We start from the raw sequence: 19,208 nt of genomic DNA on the forward strand, positions 1-19,208 counted from the left end.
GGGGTCTTTGTTCTCGCGTCCTGGCCTCCGGGATTGGGTGGGGCCTTCCTGGCTCTTTGCGAGCTTTTCGGCTGGGAATCGCGGTGGTATGAGTCCGGCCCACTCTCGGACCCAGGAGCCCTGCCGCTCAACCCTGTATCACTTTAAATGTTCTTGCTTTGGTTTATGTTTGTGATACTGGTATGCTGCTATTGTCCTTTTTTTTGTTTGTTTGTTTCTCATTTACTACTCCCTTTAAAATAAAAAAAATAGAGAGGAATTTTTTAAAGACTCATTCCTTTCTTTTTTCCTTTTCCTTCTTTATTGTTTTTTTTGGGGGGAATTTGGGGTCTTTTCCTTTTCCTTTTAATTTTTTATCCTTACTTTTTCTTCCTTGGTCTTCTCTGGTATCTTTATCCAATTCTATTAATTTTCTTTTAAGCTGAATAGGACCATTTATCTCACTTTTCTCTCCTCTTTCTCATTCTCCATTGATTCAGTTTTCAATATTTTCTTCTTTCATTTTCCCATTCCTCACCTCCTCTGTCTTTACTAGTATAACCATTGAGCTTTATTAATCTTTAGATATTTAGTTAAATCTGTGTTATTACTGTTGAATGCTTATATTGTTAGTGGAGGGATAATTGTTGCATTTAGTAGATATTTACTGTATGCCAATATTTGATTTATCTTAGTGTTTATACTATAATTATAGACCTCTTTTCTATTGTTAAGTGTACATTATTGGTTCTTCTGGTATGTCAATATTCAGTTTGTCCTTGATGCTATTATTGTTGCTGATTCAGTTGTTATTGCCACTGTGGCGTAGCTATTGCTGTTAATAATAGTTTTTCTATGTATGCCAATATCTGGATTGCCTTTGTGTTATTAACAATACTGAAGTCCATTCCCAGACAATTGCGCAAATTACCTGCATTCTTCCCTCCAAAATTAACAGATGTTGTTGGATGTTGGGACAGAGGCAAAGGCTTACAGTGAAATCATGCCCAGAATGCATCACAGAAAAGTAGAAACTAACTAAAGAGATTGTCAAACTAGCAACAAAGTCTTGTCAGTATAATCAGCCCACAAGCCTGAGCACAGACAGACACACAGACAGATACACAGAAACATGATGTGAAAAGGCAACATAATGCCTCCAAAAATCCCCAGGTCCCTGGAAATTGATCCTTGGGGCATGGAGGGGAGGAAATCACAAACCACACACCTGAATTATTTAAAATGATAAAAGAGGAGATTAAAATAAAACAGACCAATAAGGTGTTCAGCAAGCTCAAAGAAGGTATAAATAGATAATGGACTTAATAAAATGATCAGAGTTCAAAGAAGACATTAATTAAAAGCTAGCCAAGCTAAACACAACAGTACAAATACATGAATGACCAGTTTGGCAAAGAATTAGAGCCCATGAAAGATACCAAACAGAAATTCAGGAGATTAAAAGTTCTCTTGAAAGTATGAGCAGCAGAAGTGACCAATATGTGAAGACAGTGTCAGAACTAGAAGCAGGGCTGACATCAGTGACCAATTATTCAGAGATACCTTAAAAAAGAGAACATGAACAATGGATCTAACAGCTCTTAGATGACACAAAGAGGACTAAGGTTAAATGTTAATTAGTAAAAAATCAGAAGACAGCATAAATTGAAAAAAGACCCCTGATTATAGAAATAATAGCAGAAAACTTTCGAAATATGGGCAAAGAATTAAACATGCAGGTAATGGAGGCACTGTGAACCCCAAATATCCATGATTAGAAAAGAACTCCACAACACATCATAGACAAAATCTCAGAAATCTAACACAAGGACAGAATCTTAAAAACTGTTAGAGAAAAGCAAAGAATCACTTAATAAAGGTAAACTAATTAGAATCACAGCAGACTCTCAATACAAACTTTAAAGGCCAGGAGAGAGTGAAGTATTTCAGGCCTAAAAGAAAACAACTTCCAACACAGACTGACATATCCAGCAAAATTCTTTCAAAGTTAATGAAGAAATAATGTATTTCCATGACAAAGAGCATTTTAAAAATTCATGACCACTAAACCAGCACTCTGAAAAAATTCTCAAGGATATCCTAGAAAGAGACAATGAAGTCAACAATGCCAAAAAAATCTAATAGCATGAATACACCAGGTAGGGTGAACAATTAAGCAGAGGGGAAAAAAAAGAACTCAGGAAAATAATGCAATGACAGGAATAAGTCAATAGCTTTCAGTAATAACTGTCAATGGGAATGGTCTCAATTCCTCAATAAAAAGACACAAATTGACAGAAAGGATCACAAAACATAACTGAATGATATAAAGCATGCAAGAAACACATTTAGTTCAAAAAGAAATTCACAGACTAAAAATCAAAGGATGGAAAACAATAGTCCATGCAACAGAAATCTACAAGCAAGCACTAAGTAGCTATCCTATTTTCATACAAAGTAGACTTCAAGCCAAAACTAATCAGAAGAGGCAAAGTCACTACATATTAGTTAAGAGAAAAAATCCAGTAAGAAGGGATAACAATTATAAACATACGTGCACCAAACACCAGTATACCCAACTTCATAAAATGAACACTAGTGGACGTAAAAGAAATTAATGAAGTCAACATAAGAAATATAAAGAATCAATGAATTGAAGAGCTGGTTCTTTGAAAGAACGAGCAAAATAGACAAACCCTTAGAAAAATCTTACTTAAAAAAAGAAAAAAAGACCCAAATCAGAGTAATTAGAAGTGAAAAATGTGCAATCATAACCAACATCACTGAAATCCAGAAGATTATTAACTACTTTGACAACCTATACTCCAATAAATGGAAGAATCCAGAAGATTTTATATATAAGAAGATATAAAAATCTTGAATAATCCAATAAAAGGCAATGAAACTGAAGTGGTAATAAAAAACTTACCAACTAAGAAAAGCCCAGGACCAGATGGACTCATTGCTGAATTCTATTAGAATTTTAGGGAAGATCTAACACCAATACTCCTCAAATTCTTTAATGAAATTGAAAGGGAAGGAGTACTCTCAAAACCATCCCTTGAAGCTAGTCTCACCCTGATTTTAAAGCCAGACAAGGATCCAGCCAAAAATGAGAACTATAGGCCAATCTCTTTAATGAATATAGACACAAAAATCCTCAATAAGATACTGGCAAATAGAATGGAATGAATCATCAAAAAGATCATACATCATGATCAAGTAAACTTTTCCCAGGGATGCAAGGATGGTTCAACATACACAAATCAATAAATGTAATACATTACATAAACAGAGGCAATGACAAAAAAGTAAACAGTCATCTCAATAGATGCAGTAAAAGCACTAACAAAATGTAACATTCATTCATGATAAAAATACCAAAGAAGATAGTATAGCACCATGTCTCAATCTGATAAAAACAATTTATGACAAACCTACTGTCAACATCATATTAAAGGGGGAAAGCTGAAAGATTTTCCTCTAAAATCAGGCTCAAGACAAGGATGTCCACTATCACCACTCCTATTCAACAGAGTACTCAAAACATTAGTCAGAGCAATCAGGCAAGAGAAAGAAATAAAAGCAGTTTGTATAGGACAAGAGGAAGTCAAATAATCATTATTTACAGACAATATGATCATCTATTTAAAAGACCCAATAAATTCCACCAAAACACCCCTGAAGTTATTTTTTTTGTCTTTTTGAGACAGGATCTCACTATGCAGTTCAGGCTGGCTTTGAGCTCACTTTGTAGCCCAGCCTGGCCTTGAACTTGAAGTGATCCTCCTGCCTCAGCCTCCTAAGTGCTGGGATTACAGGCGTGTGCTACCACACCCAGCTAAAACCCCTAAAATTAATAACCAAATTCATTAGCATAGTAGGATTCAGTGTCAAAACAGAAAAATCAATAGCATTCCTGTACACCAAGAATGAACTGACTGAGAAAGAAATTAGGAAAACAATACCATTCACCAAAGCATCAAGAAAAGTTAAAAATTTAGGAATTAACCTAACCAAGGAAGTGAAAGACCTTTTCTGAAAAGGAGATTGAAGAGGACAATGGAAAATGGAAAGTTATTCCTAGTTGCTGGATAGATAGAATCAATATTGTTAAAATGGCATACTTCTAAAACTGATACACAGATTTAAGGAATCTCAATTGTGATAGTTAATTCTTTTGTCAATTTACATAAGAAACACCCAGCTAATTGGCTTAGCATAGTTCTGGATGTAACTGAATTATGGACTTACTAGAGAGGTAAGACCCACCCAGAGTCTCAGGGGCACCAACCAATAGGCTTGCAGTCTGAATAGAATGAAAAGGGAAAGAAATCTCACTTCTGTTTCTTCAGAGGAGCTCTAGTCTTTGGCGTTGCCTTAGATGTCTGCATCCTGGCTTCCAGTAAAGACTCTTTGGCTTCCTGATACAGACTCACATGGGACTCTACAGAGGTCCAGGCCTTTGACTTGTGACGGAATCCTTCAGATCTTTAATACAAAGATGGCCCTTTTCCATTCTTCCACACCTGACTCTACAGGCAGCCATTGTAAGCCATATTATATATATTATATTTTATGTATAAAATATATATTAAAATCATACATTTATATATTTTAAGATATAAATACACACTATATATTATATATATATTATATTAAATCTGATTTTCTAGTAAGCACTGACTGATATACCAATTAATATACTAATAGCATTTCTCTCAGAACTAGAGAAAACAACCCTAAAATTCATATGGAACAAGAGACCCAGTATAGCAAAAGCAACTTTAGGCAATAAGAACAAAATAGGAGGCATTACAATCCCAGATTTCAAGTTATACTACAAAGGTATAGTGATAAAAAACAGCATGGTATTGGCATAAAAACAGACATGTGGATCAATGGAAGAGAACAGAAGATGCAGAAACAACTCCTCAGACATTCAGTTTTTTTATCTTTGACAAAGGGCTCAAACACATACGATGGAGGAAAGATAGCCCCTTTAACAAATAGTGCTGGGAATACTGGCTATACACATGTAGAAGATTGAATCTAGATTCATATCTCTTACCATGTTGTAAACTAAAATGAAAATGGATGAAAGATCTAAATATTAACACAGAAACTTTTAATCTGCTGGAACATAAAATAGGCAAAACTCTTGAAGTCATAAGCATAAGCAAGGACTTTCTGAACAGAAGCCCAATTACACAAGAAACAACATCAAGAATCAACAAGTGGTGTTATTTTTATTTTTTTGGTACCAGGAATTGAACTCAGGACCTTGCACTTGCCAGGCAGGTGCTTGTGCTGCTGAGCTATATCCCCAGCCCAAAAAGTTAACATATGGTGTTAACATAAAATCAGAAAGCTTCCACACAGCAAAGGATACAACCAACAGAGTAAAGAGACAATCTACAGAATGGGAAAAATTTTTCGCCAGCTATTTCTCAGAGGACTAATATCTAGGATATAGAAAGAATTAAAACAATTAAACTCCCCAAATTAAAGACCCAATCAGAAAATGGGCAACTGAAATCAACAGACATTTCACAGAAGTACAAATGTCCAATGAATATAAGAAAAAATGTTCAACATCTGGCCATTAGAGAAATATAAATTAAAACAACACAGATTCCATCTTCCTCCAAAAAGAATGGCTATCATCAAGAAATCAAATAACTAATCTTGGTGAGACTACAGGGAAAGAGAACCCTTCTACATCATTGGTGGGGATGTAAACTACTACAATGCCTATGGTAATCAGTATGAGAAGTCTTCCAAAACCTAAAAATAGAAATTCCATTCAGTATAGCTATTAAGAATTAAAGACATTATAGTGATATATATATTAAGTGATATGTGTATATTTATGTTTATAGCCACACAACCCACAATAGCTACATCTTGGAAGCAGCCTATGTGACTATCAACAGATGAATGGATAAAGAAATGTGGTATTTAGACACAATATAGTACTGCTGTGCCATAAAGAAGGACAAACCCAAGTCATTTGTAGATAAATGGTTGCACCTTGAGACCATAATGTTATGTGAAATAAATCAGACACACAAGCTAAAATATCACATGATTTCTTTTATACAAGTAACTCAAAATACAAAAAAATTAAAGACCAAAGTAAAATATAGATAATAGGAAACAGGGACATAGATGTTTTGCAAAAGTGAAGGGGGCCAAGAGATAGAGCAACAGGGGAGGGAGAGGAGGGGAAGGAATTGAAAAAAAGAATTAAGATGTGTTACATGCATTTACCAACTCCCTATGAGGAATGTAATCACTGTGTACTGTAACATGTGCCAAAACTTTTTCAAAAAGTCATGAAGATGCTGTGCTCTTTGAATGACTGCATGATGACTTGGCTGGCCAAATCTCCTGAGCTAAGAGGAATCATTAAAGCATAAAGATTTTATTGTTTAGTTTTTTTTTCCAGACAGGGTCTTGCTATGTAGTTCAGGCTGACCTTGAAATCACTATGTAGCTCAGGCTGGCCTCGAACTCACAGCAGTCCTCCAGAGTGCTGGGATTACAAGTTTATGCCACTATGCCTGGCATTTTTATTGTTTAATAGTTCTACTTTGTGTATACAGCTGACAGTGATGATGGCCAGTGCAGGCAGAGTCCTTTGGGAAGTCCCTGTTTTCTACCGGGCTTTGGGAGAAACACGAGCCAAGTAGGGGAAGGCAAGAGGATCTCGTCCTCCACAGCTTACCTTCAGTAATGGTGACTGGCAGACTTCTAGTTAGGCTCACTTTTTCTCTTGCCATTGTTAGCAATGCATTTGTACCTGATTAATCTCAATTTTATTAATATGTGTTTAGTCTCCTCCCATTCTGTAGGACCTTTAACCTCAGTGATGTCCACACTAAACTGTCTGCCTACATCAGTAATTTAATCCTTAGCCATAGGGTAACAGAGCATATGTCTAGACTGGGGTATAGCTCAGTGGTACTTAGTATGCACAGGACCATGGGTTGAATCCCCAGCATCACACACACACACACACACACACACACACACACACACACACCTGATTCCAATTTTAATAAAGTGGACTGAATTCAAGAATGCATGATAAAGAATTATAGTCATCTTACTACATTCATACAAAAAAGGGCAGATTTGGTCTCCCTAAAGGAAAACTGAAATGTTCCCTACCAGGTTAATGAAGTCATACACATAAAGGTTTCTTTAGCTAAGAAAAAGTAGACAAAGGATTCTCCATTATAACCTAAAGGCTTTTGTTGGGATAGCCGTAATTGTACCAGGTAGTGGGTAAGATCAAACCTGGAGTACAGTTCTGGTCAACCCCTGGACTCTGCCCAACAACATAGTGAACAGTGTCTAAAAGCTATGTGGACATATAATGTTTCTCTTTTTCAAGGGATTCCTCAAGAATGAATTCTGTGAGATTGGGGACCATATTACTCTGATCCACCTCCTACTGGCTCAGTGTTAACTGCCATACCTTTCACAGATGTGGTAGTACCTCTCATCCTGTATGCCATCCTGAATGGGCACATTTACACTATAGTACCGTCCTTTCCCTAGGCCAATGTCAGATACATCACCTGTTCCTGTAAGAGAGAGGAGCACCATGATCAGCTTTTAAGAACATGAGAACTACAAAACTTAAAGGATTTTCTGATAGAAATTCAGAAGTCCAAAATGGTTAATCAGCAGAGCATTACTTTTTCTTTCTTTCTCTCTCTTTCTTTTTCTTTCTTTCCTTCTTTCTTTTTTTCTTTTTCTTTCTTTTTCTTTCTTTCTTCCCTCCTTCCCTCCTTCCTTCCTTCCTTCCTTCCTTCCTTCCTTCCTTCCTTCCTTTCTCTCTCTCTCTCTCTCTCTCTCTCTCTCTCTCTCTCTCTCTCTCTCTTTCTTTCTTTCTTTTTCTTTCAAGGGCATGTCCCTCTGTATTCAAGGCTTGCCTTGAACTTTTGATCCTCCTGCCTCAGCATCCTGAGGAATAGGATTACAAGTGTATATCACCAAACCTACCTTTAGTAGAGAGTTTTCTAAGGGAATGAAAATTTTTTTATAAAATAATATGGTTAAGTAACAATTATAAGCAATGTTCAGGGAAGCAGGAAAATCACATGGAAACTAAAAAACCTTAGCTTATATCCTATTAGATGAAATAAAACTTGACCTTTCATGACTCATAGGTTGAAATAATATCAAAATATTGCAATTATCAGGATATTAGGAATTACATGTGCTATCTGACAGGATATCAGTTTAAGTGACCTGTCTCTTGATAGTCCATAAAATAATCTGCAAGTATGCCAGGCGTGGTGGCACATGTCTGTAATCTCAGCACTTGGGAGGCTGAGGCAGGAGGATTGCCATGAGTTCCAGGCCAACCTGGGTTACAAGTAAGTCCAGGCCAGCCTGAATTACCTAGAGAGACCCTGTCTCAAAAAAAAAAATCACCTGAAAGAAGAAACAGTCTTATTGTTATTCCTTTTGTTATTGTCACCTGAAGTGACTTGTGCTCAAATTTTGTGTAGAATGACACAGATAAGGTATTAACAGCACAGAACTATTCAAATATCAGACATAAGAAATAGAAGAATTACAGTATCTTTTCATCAAATGTATAAGGAGCCCGCAGCTTACTTGCCTGGGAAAAATCCTGGGGAGAATTTGTGCAGGGACACAGTCATGACTTTGGAGGTGAAACTGAAGGCATCTTCTACACCTACCAGAGAAAGAAAGGTCAGAACTATCACTTTATATGTGCAACTCTTGTTTTCAATACCTGAAGATCCAGAAAGTAGCTATAGGAAGAGGACTGGTGGGAATGCAGCAATAATGAAGTGAACAAGCTGAGAAATAAAAGTAACACAAACCCCTGGTCTCTGATCTCTATAATTATGGATGAAGTAGAAGTTTGGTTCCAAGTGAAGTGTGGGTGACTTTTCAAATTCATTGCAAACTATAATTGGTTTCCCTTTCTGAAGCAATGCAATGTCTGGGCCCTTTCCTCGCCCTCCCCTCCCCTCCCCCTTCCCATCCCCTCCCCCTCTCCCTCTCCCTCTCTTTCTCTCTCTTTTTCTCTGGGCTCTGTTGTAAAAGGCAGGGCGGGCAAGAGCCCAGAATGAAGGCATTATCAACCGTACTGAACAACACCAACTTAGAAGCTTTATGTTTTGTTCTGTTTTGTTTCTAAAGGAGCATTATGTGATGATCCTTTAAAAAGATGACCAGTACAAACATTAGGCATTATTAATGAAAACCTAATTATAAAGTGCCTCTTTATAACGCAGACTTGGTTATAAATGTAGGTCACGCAGAGGCCTGTGACAGTATATTGTTCTGGCTAAAATCTGGAAGGCTGAAAATAGTTATGGCTTTGTCCCTTAACAGCAGCTTTATAAGAGTTTTAAAACCTAAAGAAAGATGGGATGAGAGGACATTTCTAGAAAAGGGTCTCTTTTCTGTTCAAACAGGGTCAGAAAATGATTAGGTGTCTAGAAGATAAAAACTAGGAGTTAAAGTAACCCTTACAAACTACTGTTATCCAATAGCCATATCACCCACTTCCAGCCCTTTCCTCTCAGAATCACAGAGTCACACAATGGTTCAAATAATCAGAGTGTAAAAGGGAAGGGCTCTTGGAAAATTCAGGTCCTTTGTGGAGATGGGAAGGGGCTCTGGGGACAGGGAGGAATGGGAGAGAGAGTAGAGGTAAAGAAAGTAAAAAGAATAAAGAGGGAAAATGCATATGCACCAATACCCCATAATGAATATATTCATTGTGTATGACAAACATGTACCAAATTTAAAAGTTAAAAAAAAAGCAGTTCAGGTACTACCCCCTTTTATATTTCAAACAAAGACATTGTCTCTGTGTTTACTTAACGTATTCCATCTTCATTAGAGTCCAACAGAGACCTTAAAACAATATTAACTCTATTTATATATAACAGGTATGTTTGTATTTCCCAAGACTTAAACCTAATGTTTGCCCTAAGGAGGTAGTTAAAACCGGTTAAAGGCTCCAGGCAAAAAATATAAAATAAACAGAATGAAACAAACACAATAAATAAAATAGCATTTCACCCTAGAAACTGAAACAAGGACACTTCATCTAAACCCTGATTATTTATCCTCTAGAAATGTATCAATTTACACTTCACTCAATTGTGTTTTCAAGTTCTCATCTTCCCCATATTGAGTAGCACTGGCCATTAGTATTCTTTTTTAATCTTAGGCAGAAAGAATTGTCTTATTCTTATTTGCATTTCTCTGAGTATTAGGCTATGGAGCATCTTTCCATATGTTTACTGGCCATTTATATTTCTTATGGGAAATACCATTACACATGGTTATAAAAGTATAACAGGGATGCTGTGAGATAGTTGGAGGATGTGGAGCTGGTGTGAAACAGGACAGTGGTCAGGCAGATGAAACTTAAGGACAGGGTAGGAATGGCTACAAGATGTTAGTTATGAAATCATGACAGTTTTTAAAAAAACCAAATGTATCAGAGTTTGGGGGTGGGGAAGGGGTCACTGGAAGGGAGGTGCTGAAGAGGGGAAATAAACCAAAATGAAACACACCATAAAAGCGGGCTAAAACAGGAAACTCTAAATGGTGTAGAAATAACATTGCGAATGGAAAGAATGGTTTCAGGTGACAGTCTTATTTCATTCTTATGTGGGTCAATAGAGTTAGTTCTACTCTTGAACTCTGGTATTAATACTTTGAATTTCATATTCATTCATTCCACAAATATTTTACTGAAACACTATTACATGCAGAGTACTGTTGGTTCAAGGCATTGTACAAGACGGAAAGAAGTACATGACTTGATCTCTGCTCCGGGGGAACTTAAAATTTCTGTGAGAAGATATAAGCACATTAAAAGTCACCTGACCATACAGTAGAAGACAATGAATAATGAAATAGGAAATCAGTGATATAAACAATACAGGTCTTAAAGGTAGGAAGAACACCCTTGCTTTCAGGCGGTCAGGATAAATTTGCTACTGTTAGAACTTGAGTGAATGGGGAGAACTGCAGATGCAAAGGAGGAGAAAGCAAAACTAAGGAAAAGGGAGGCAAAGTTGGGGAGGTAGGAAGCATGAGACGAGTCATGAACTGTGGGACATGTTCATCGAGTAGAGTAGTCTGGACAGGAAGTAGTAGGAGGAAAAAGTGCAGAAAGATGAGGTGAGGTCTGTTTGGGGTAAACCTGAAAAGGCAGCGTAGATGATGGACTTAAAGACCACTGTTTATCAAGGTATGAGGGTGCTGTTAAAATGTAGATTCTTTGGTTCTATACATGGATGTGGCTCAGCAATCTGTGTTTTAAAACAAATTTGCCCATATCATCCTGATATACAATTAAGTTTGAGAATCATTGCTCTAGGCCAAGGGTCAACAAACTAAGTAGCTACATAATACAGATCATAGGCTTTCCAAAGTCCTTACAATCTTTATTGTGCATTCCCATTCCCGCACATGCACATATATATGTATGTGCACCATTTTACACCTATACATGATTTTATAACCCTTTAAAAATGTAAAAGCCATTCTCATCTCCCTGGTTGTACAAAAATAAGCCATGAGTCAAGTACCTGTAGCATTTGACCCTTTGTTACATGCAATAATGAGCCTCTGAAGGTTTTTGAGCAAGGCTGTGTTTTCACTGGCCAAGTACTCAGAAATTTAGTGAACATGGTTCTCAAAGTAGCATTATTTCTCTCATTTCTGTTATTTTAAATTTTCTGTCAGCAGTCCGTATTTCTAGCAGCTATGCAGGTGAAGCTCCCTGGGGAGGCTCCCTCCAATGTTTTTCTACTTTTTCTGTTTTGGTGGCAGAGCTAACTCTAATCTCTGACTCACGCTGTTGTTTTCCTCCCCTACACCTTGATTATGCTAGTCTCTGAAACAAACAAAACAAACAAACAAACAAACAAACATTCTGCACTGGGGAAGCAGCAATCACTAATGTGGGGAAGGGGAAGGCTATACTTAACTAATAATAACTTATTAGATAAGTATCGCTAGATGAATGGAAATGTTATGTGTCACAGACAGAATTTCTTACAGAAACAATGTGACAACTATTCCTGAAGATGTACATTCTAGGTGAAAAGTACATATGAGGGTTGGATAAGTCCTTTCACTGGGGTCTTCTAAGAGGGGATCAATGGGTTAAGGCAAATTGTTCAGAGATTTTGCTATTACAGATTAGGGAAGATGCCCTAGGTTTGTGTAGGACTATATAATTTAGCAATACAAAGAAGTGGCAATGATTCTGATACAAGATTGGTGACCTCGTGGTGAACAATTTAGAATGTTTGTTCTTTATGCAATCACTCTGTCTTGAGAGAAGCACCAGTGAAGAGGTGGAGACTGTCAGCTCTAACCACAGATAACCGGATAGAGTCTATGGAAACGGCCTGAGGGAGGTCACTGTGCAGGACGGTAAACACTAGGTAAGACTTCTGCGGCTTCTCATTCTCTACTATAAAGCTTTACTCCAGGAGGACAGGGCAGAGGAAATGACAGGAGCCTGGCTTGTGTAGCAAAGCAAGATTGTATCAGAAAAATCTACACCACCTACTTTAGAATTGTCAATTAGGAAAATTTCAACTGCAGCAGGCATTTCTCCTTTTACCAGTTGCCTAGAAGTAGTTTACAGATCAAAGCCTGCAGTCCTACCAGTGAAGCATCTCTGAAACCGAAGGGCTTACCATCTCCATGGTGCAGATCCAAATCCACATACAGAATACGGTCAAATTTCCGTCGCAATTGTAATATTCCCAGGACAGCATCATTGAGATAACAAAAACCAGATGCTTCATCTCTGCAAGAAAACAAGTTGCTACAGCCAGCAGCCACAAAGCAACCCAAGAGAATTGTAACAGCCAAGGATCTAACCCTGGCAATCTAGTCTCTTAAAATACCTCCTTCTTTTAAGAAAAATAAAAACCTACCTACAAGGTTTATATAGTAAAAAGCCCCAGAATTATTAGGGATAAAAGTGTTTTGGTAAAATAAATATTTGGATTGATTAGTAACATTTTCCACTTGGGATTTCAGATTTTCAAAGCATTAGAATATTAGAACTATATTGAACAAGACAAACCCTTCCTTAGATGATTTAGGAATCACTTCAAAAAAATCTGCTAGTACCCTGAGGTCTTTGTGATAAACACTGATTTCCACTTATAGAACTCTAAGAAAGCTAGTATTTAGAAAGGGCCTTAAGGACAATCTTGTAGAAGATGATGGCATTGGATACTCTGTAATAACTCTATGATATAACCTAGAAAATTTTAAAAAAATAATTCTTGGCACTTGTTGCTTATAAAAGCTGAGTGTAGAACATACAAATGCATAACCTCTTAGGCAGCGTAATGTGGTTGCCTTTCTGTAAATATAATTATTACAGTGAAGAGTGAAACAGCTGTACTAAAGTTATTTTGTTTCTTTCGCAAAAACTATCTACGTTGACCTCACCGGTCTTCTTTAATTTCTTTGCTATTGGTGCCATTGCATCACTTTATCTTCTTGCCAACTTTGCCTGCTCTTTTATTATACTTTCATTAAGCCTTACTGATTAGATGTAAAAGAACATTCTTTAGCCAGGCATGGTGGCACATACCTGTAATCCTAGCATTCTGGGAGGCTGAGGAAGGAGGATTGAAAGTTTGAGCTCAGCTGGGCAATTTAGAGACTTAGCAAGACACTGTTTCAGAATAAAAATTATAAAAGGGCTGGGGATGTAGCTCAGTGCAAAGGTCCTGTGTTTAATCTCCAGTACCACAAATAAACAAATAAACATAAAACAAAACAAAAACATTATCATTAAGAGTATGTTGCTGGATGTGGTCGTGCACCCCTGTAATTCCAGCTACTGGGAGGCTGGAGCAGGAGGATTGGAAGTTGGTGGCCACCCTGGAAAACATAGCAAGACTCTATGTCAAAATTTAAAAAACATTTTTTGAAAAGGGCTAGAGATGTAGCTCAGTGTTCCTCGAGTTAAATCTCCAATACAAACCCTTCTGCCTGCACAGTATCATAATTTCCTTTTTAAGGCTGTGTTCTAAATGCTTCAGTTTCTTCTGCTTCCACAAACAATTCAAATATCCAGCTCATTTTTTCTAAGTCCTCCCTAAGATTTTACTTGAAACAGAATTCTAGGCATGATGCTTCACATAACATCTTTGCAACTATGAGAAATCTTTCTGGTGTCTACACAATTCATAAACTTCTTTATCAAATCCCTTCATAATGACATTTCACATTCTAAACAATGCCTCTTCACTGGCTGAATCAATGAAACTGGTACAGTGGACGGCAGGAAGTTGGTAAAAAGTATCACTAGACAACTGACTATGCTTCATTAAGGTAAACTCTGCAGCCATCTAGCAAAGACTCGGTCTTAGATATGCAACTGGGAAGAAAACAAGTAAAGAACTTGTCCATATATGAATTCTCTGCAAAGAAGAATGAAATATGTGACTTGAAAAGTTCTTGGATGCAAGTGCTATTTTCCAGTTGTGAAAAGTCTACTGTCATAGTACATCAAAAAGGTATAATCTGTTCTCCTACTGAACATCCGTGCCTTTTGGGTAGATGGCATTGAACACTAAGTGTTAAGCAAAAAGAGGAAGGAGAAGGAGGAAAGCAAATTAGGGCAGTACATACTTCCTTCTCTTAAAGAAGCTACAGTTAAGTTATGGGGACAGACGACAAAAACAAAAACCAACCCCCCAAACAAAAAAAGGCAATCAGACATAATATGGCATATAAAGGTATATACAGAGAAATTCTACAGACAAAATTGGCAAAGTACACTCACTGCAAATATTGTAACAACAGATAAGAAAATACTTGTTGAAACACTGTCACTGCCAAAATTGAACTTAATCTCAGTCCCATGCTTCTGGAAAGCAGTGATGGTTAAGAAGCCTCCCACTCCTTTGTGTTCTGAAGGCTGACCACAAAGCAATGACCATACTGTCCTGGCATAGTCCAAGGTAGGAGTCATCCTCATCCTTCTTCATGTCTCCTTTGAGATTAGTGGATAACTCCCTGGTTTACTCTTCTCTATAAAACTCCAGGCCCTTTCAAGATGCTTCCCAGTAATAAACATTTTTTTACAGCAATAGCTAGAATAATGGCGATGATAATGATGATGATGATATATATAATTCAGAAAGTCCTTTATATCTCTTCGTGTGAATGTGTAATATTTTCCTACCTCTGGATAGTAATACCAAGTTATTTCTAAAATCTCTTAAAGGATCTCTTTCTCATTGGCTTATAAAAATAAACATTTAGGCAAATAGAACATTGCCAAATTCCTGAAAATAAGGATATTGCATCTTCAATTTTCAAAGTACTAAAAAAGTATTCCCATAAAAGTAAACTCAAGTGTTTTATTAAAAATTCAAGTTCACATCATTTAGTGACATTTTAAGCGATAAGATATTTTAGTGATTTTAGTTTACTAAAACTATCCATATTGTTCTGACTTACTAGTGTTTGGTATAATATGGATGCAGATTTTTATTCTATTTAGGTGTATACTTACTGAGAGTATACAGGTTTATTGGTTGAATGAGCTAACATTACTTCTACTAAATGTTCAATATTATGAAAAATGTAAATTTGCTCAAGCACGTTGAGTCATTATGATGACAACCTTTATCCGAACAGTAATTATTATTACATTTTGGGGAGTACTGAAGATTGAACCCAGGGAGCTTTGCACTGATGCCCTGAGTTACAGTTCCATCCCTTTCCATATTTTTAAATTCTAAAACTGATTCTCACCAAGTTGCTAAGTTTCCCAACCTGGGCTTGAATTTGACATCCTCCTGCCTCAGCATCCCAGAGTGCTGGGATTACAACCCCCTCAACCCCTCAGTGAGGATTGAACTCAGGGCCTCAGGCAAGAGCTCTACCATTGAACTACAGCCCTAGCTCTTTTCTATGGTTTGATTTTATTAGGTGCTTGATTCCTTAAGAAAGCCAAGTCTTTCAGTAAAGAGCTAAGGTTCTTTACAATCATTTTACTTGCTACGTTTATGTTTAAAGGCCAAGTATCGATTTTCAAAAACGTATCATCCTATTTTAAGTCCCAGAGAGCTTATGGAAAAATTCCACTCTGTAAAAAGAGCCATTCTAATAATCATTAGATTTGATACGTTACGATTGAGGAATTACATAGGTATAACTGTAAAATCGGAAGACCTTTTTTGCTTTCCCTAGTTTAAACTGGTGAAATGTTACGGAAGTACTGTATTTCAGAAATTGTATGCTGTTTTGAGAAGTTCCTACAGATTCATGCATGTCCTTGCTGGCTGTGGTGTGTTTCTATTTGTCAGAATAAGGGTGCTGCTTTATCAAATATTAGACAACTACAGTGCAGTAGCCCTTCCTTGTATTTGGGGGATACATTCCAAGACCCTAAGTGGAGGCCTAAAACTGCAGGTAGTACCAAAGCCCATATAGACTATGCTTTTCCTATACATATATACCTATGGTAAAGTCTAATCTATAAGTTAGGCACAGCAAGAGATTAACAACAATAATTAATAATAAAATAGACTATAAAAATTGTAATAGAAGTGTGTGAATATGGTCTCATTTTTTTCTCCTTCTCTCAAAATATTTTATTGTAATCTACTGACCATGGTTTATTGTGGGTGACTGAAATTGGGAAAGTGAAACCACAGATGGGGGTAACTATATAGTGTTTTCCATCATAATTTAAATTTCTTTTGTTTTTTGAGGCAGGGTCTCACTATGTAGGCCAGGCTCGCCTCAAACTCACAGCAATCCTCTTGCCTCAGCCTCCTGAGTGCTAGGATCACAGGTGTGTGCCACCAACCCAGCTCCAATTTCTTAAAAAATATTTACTTTATAGTAACTGTAAATCTTTAGTTTTTTTTTGGTTTGTTTTTGGAACCGGGACTCGAACTCAGGACCTCCTGCTTGCCAGGCAGGCGCCGTGCTGCTGAGCTATATCCCCAACCCAATCTTTAGTTTTTAAAAAACATTATTAGTACATGTTCCTAGTACACGATGTTTACATTTCTTGTGGGGAATTGGTACATGTACATAATACATCTTAATCCTTTTTGTCATCCCCTTTGTCTTCCCTCCCTTCCTCCCATCCATCTCTTGACCCTCTTCCTTTTTCTCTGAAACGTATTTCCAATACATAATTATATCAGTCTAGTGCTTACTAGAGAAACATTGAATGCAAGGTATATAAATGTATAAGAATTTACAAGATTGGCTTATGATGGCCACCCACAGAGTCAGGTGTGGAAAAGTGCAAAAGGGTTGTCTGCATGCTGGAGATGGAGAGGATCCAGTTGAAGGCCTGGAGCTCGCTGTAGAGTCCTGTGTCTGTGTCAGGAGGGTGAAGGATCTGTGATGGAAGGTTGAAGACAGTGTCCAAGGTGAAGGTGAAGATGGAAGCGCCTCCAAAGAAACAGAAGCAAGCCTTCCTTCTCCCCTTCCCTAGTATACCACTCTGGTGACAAGCGGCCTGAGCGTGGGTCTCTCACACCTTGAACTATGCTGAGTCAGTTTAGCTGCACGATTCTTACTCAAGCTGACACAATCAGTTAACTATCACAATAAGGTTCACATTCCTTGTGTGGAGTTGATAAACATGTGTAATGCATCTTAATTCCTTTTTAAAATCTCCTTTCCCTTCTTCTCCCCTCCCCTATTTCTTCTCCTTTGAGAAAGATCTATCTCACTACTTCCTATCATCCATCTTTTATTTTACTCTTTATTTTCATTTTGGCTTCTCAAATAAGAGAAACCATGCAATATTTTAGCTTGTGTGTCTGATTTACTTCATTTAACATTATGGTCTCAAGGTGCCTCTATTTTCCTAGAGATGATTCGAGCTTATCTTTCTTTACGGCAGAGCAGCACTCCATTATGCATAAATACCACATTTTCTTTATTCATCTGCTGATGAACATATAAGCCAATATCAGTATTTAGCTATTATGAATTGTGCTGCTATAAACATGAGTATGCATGTATCACTGTAATATGATGTCTGAAATCTTTCGGGAAGATACCTACAAGGGGAATAGCTTTGTCAAAAGAAATTTCTAATTTCAATTTTTTGAGGCATCTCCATACTGACTTCCATAGTGCTTGCACTAGTTCAAGTTCACATTCCCACCAACAGTGTAGAAGGTTTCCTTTTTCCTGAGGCCTCACCAACATGTTATTATTTTATTTCTTGATGAGGGCCATCCCTTCTGGGGTAAGGTAGAATCTCAATGTCATTTTAATTTGCATTTCTCTAGTGGCCAGTAATGTTGAGCATTACTTCATATATTTATTGCCCATTTGTACTCCTTCTGTGATGTGTCTATTTCAATTGTCCCTTTTCTGATTGGGTCTTTAATTTTGAGGGGGTCTAATATTTGAGTTCTTACATAGCCTACATATTAGTCTTCTGTCAGAATAGTTATCAAAAATTTTTCCATTCCACAGGTTGTCTTTTCACTCTATTGGTTGTTTTGTTGTACAGAAGCTTTTTTTACATTTGATAATGATCCCATTTGTTGATTTTTTGGTATTATTTCATACGTAACCGGTGTTTTGTTCAGAAAGTCCTTGTCTATGCTATGACTTGAAGAGTTTTGCCTATTTTGCCTTCTAGCAGGTTGTTTCCATTTTAAAATTTAGTTCTTTCATTCATTTTGATTTTAGTTTAGTACATGGTGAAAGATATGGGTCTAGATTCCATCTTGTTTGTGGATGCAAGTTTTTCCTATGCAATTTATCAAAAAGGCTGTCTTTCCTCCAGCATATGTTTTTGGTCCCTTTGTCAAAGACCAAATGGTTGAGTGTGCATGAGGTTATTTATGCATCCTCTGTTGTATTCTATTGATCCTCATGTTTGTTTTTGTGCCAATGCCACGCTGTTTTTAATTACAGTAGCTTCATAATATAACTTCCAGTCTGGGTGCTGGTGCGTCCCACTTTGCTCTTTTCACCAAGGATTGCTTTTGCTATTCTGGGTCTCTTCTGGCTCTATCTGAATTTTAGGACTGTTTTCTTTAGATCTGCTTCTTTACTTTGAATCTAGCATCTTCCTAGTCATTAGTAAGGATTTACATCACTCACCTAAGAATTTTTATTGATGCACAAATGTTTCAGACCTTTACTTAATATTCCAGATATTGTGGGTATAGACTAAC

General features: G+C 37.1%; 1 protein-coding gene and 1 long non-coding RNA gene across 2 annotated transcripts in view; one reads left to right on the forward strand and one right to left on the reverse strand.

Annotated features, from left to right (window-relative positions):
• Positions 1-19,208, reverse strand: part of Hdac8 (histone deacetylase 8) — a 264,383-nt gene that overhangs the window by 183,113 nt on the left and 62,062 nt on the right. The window contains exons 5-7 of the mRNA XM_005401688.2: positions 12,708-12,820; positions 8,621-8,698; positions 7,466-7,574 (exon numbers count right to left, since the gene is read on the reverse strand). Of these exons, the coding sequence (XP_005401745.1) occupies positions 7,466-7,574; positions 8,621-8,698; positions 12,708-12,820 (300 nt within the window). The remainder of the gene's footprint in view (positions 1-7,465; positions 7,575-8,620; positions 8,699-12,707; positions 12,821-19,208) is intronic.
• The window catches only part of LOC106146353, a 69,409-nt gene that overhangs the window by 42,860 nt on the left and 7,341 nt on the right, over positions 1-19,208 (forward strand). The window lies entirely within an intron of this gene.

Source organism: Chinchilla lanigera, unplaced genomic scaffold (assembly GCF_000276665.1).
Source record: "Chinchilla lanigera isolate Chin_1 unplaced genomic scaffold, ChiLan1.0 scaffold00074, whole genome shotgun sequence".
Lineage (NCBI taxonomy): Eukaryota > Metazoa > Chordata > Mammalia > Rodentia > Chinchillidae > Chinchilla > Chinchilla lanigera.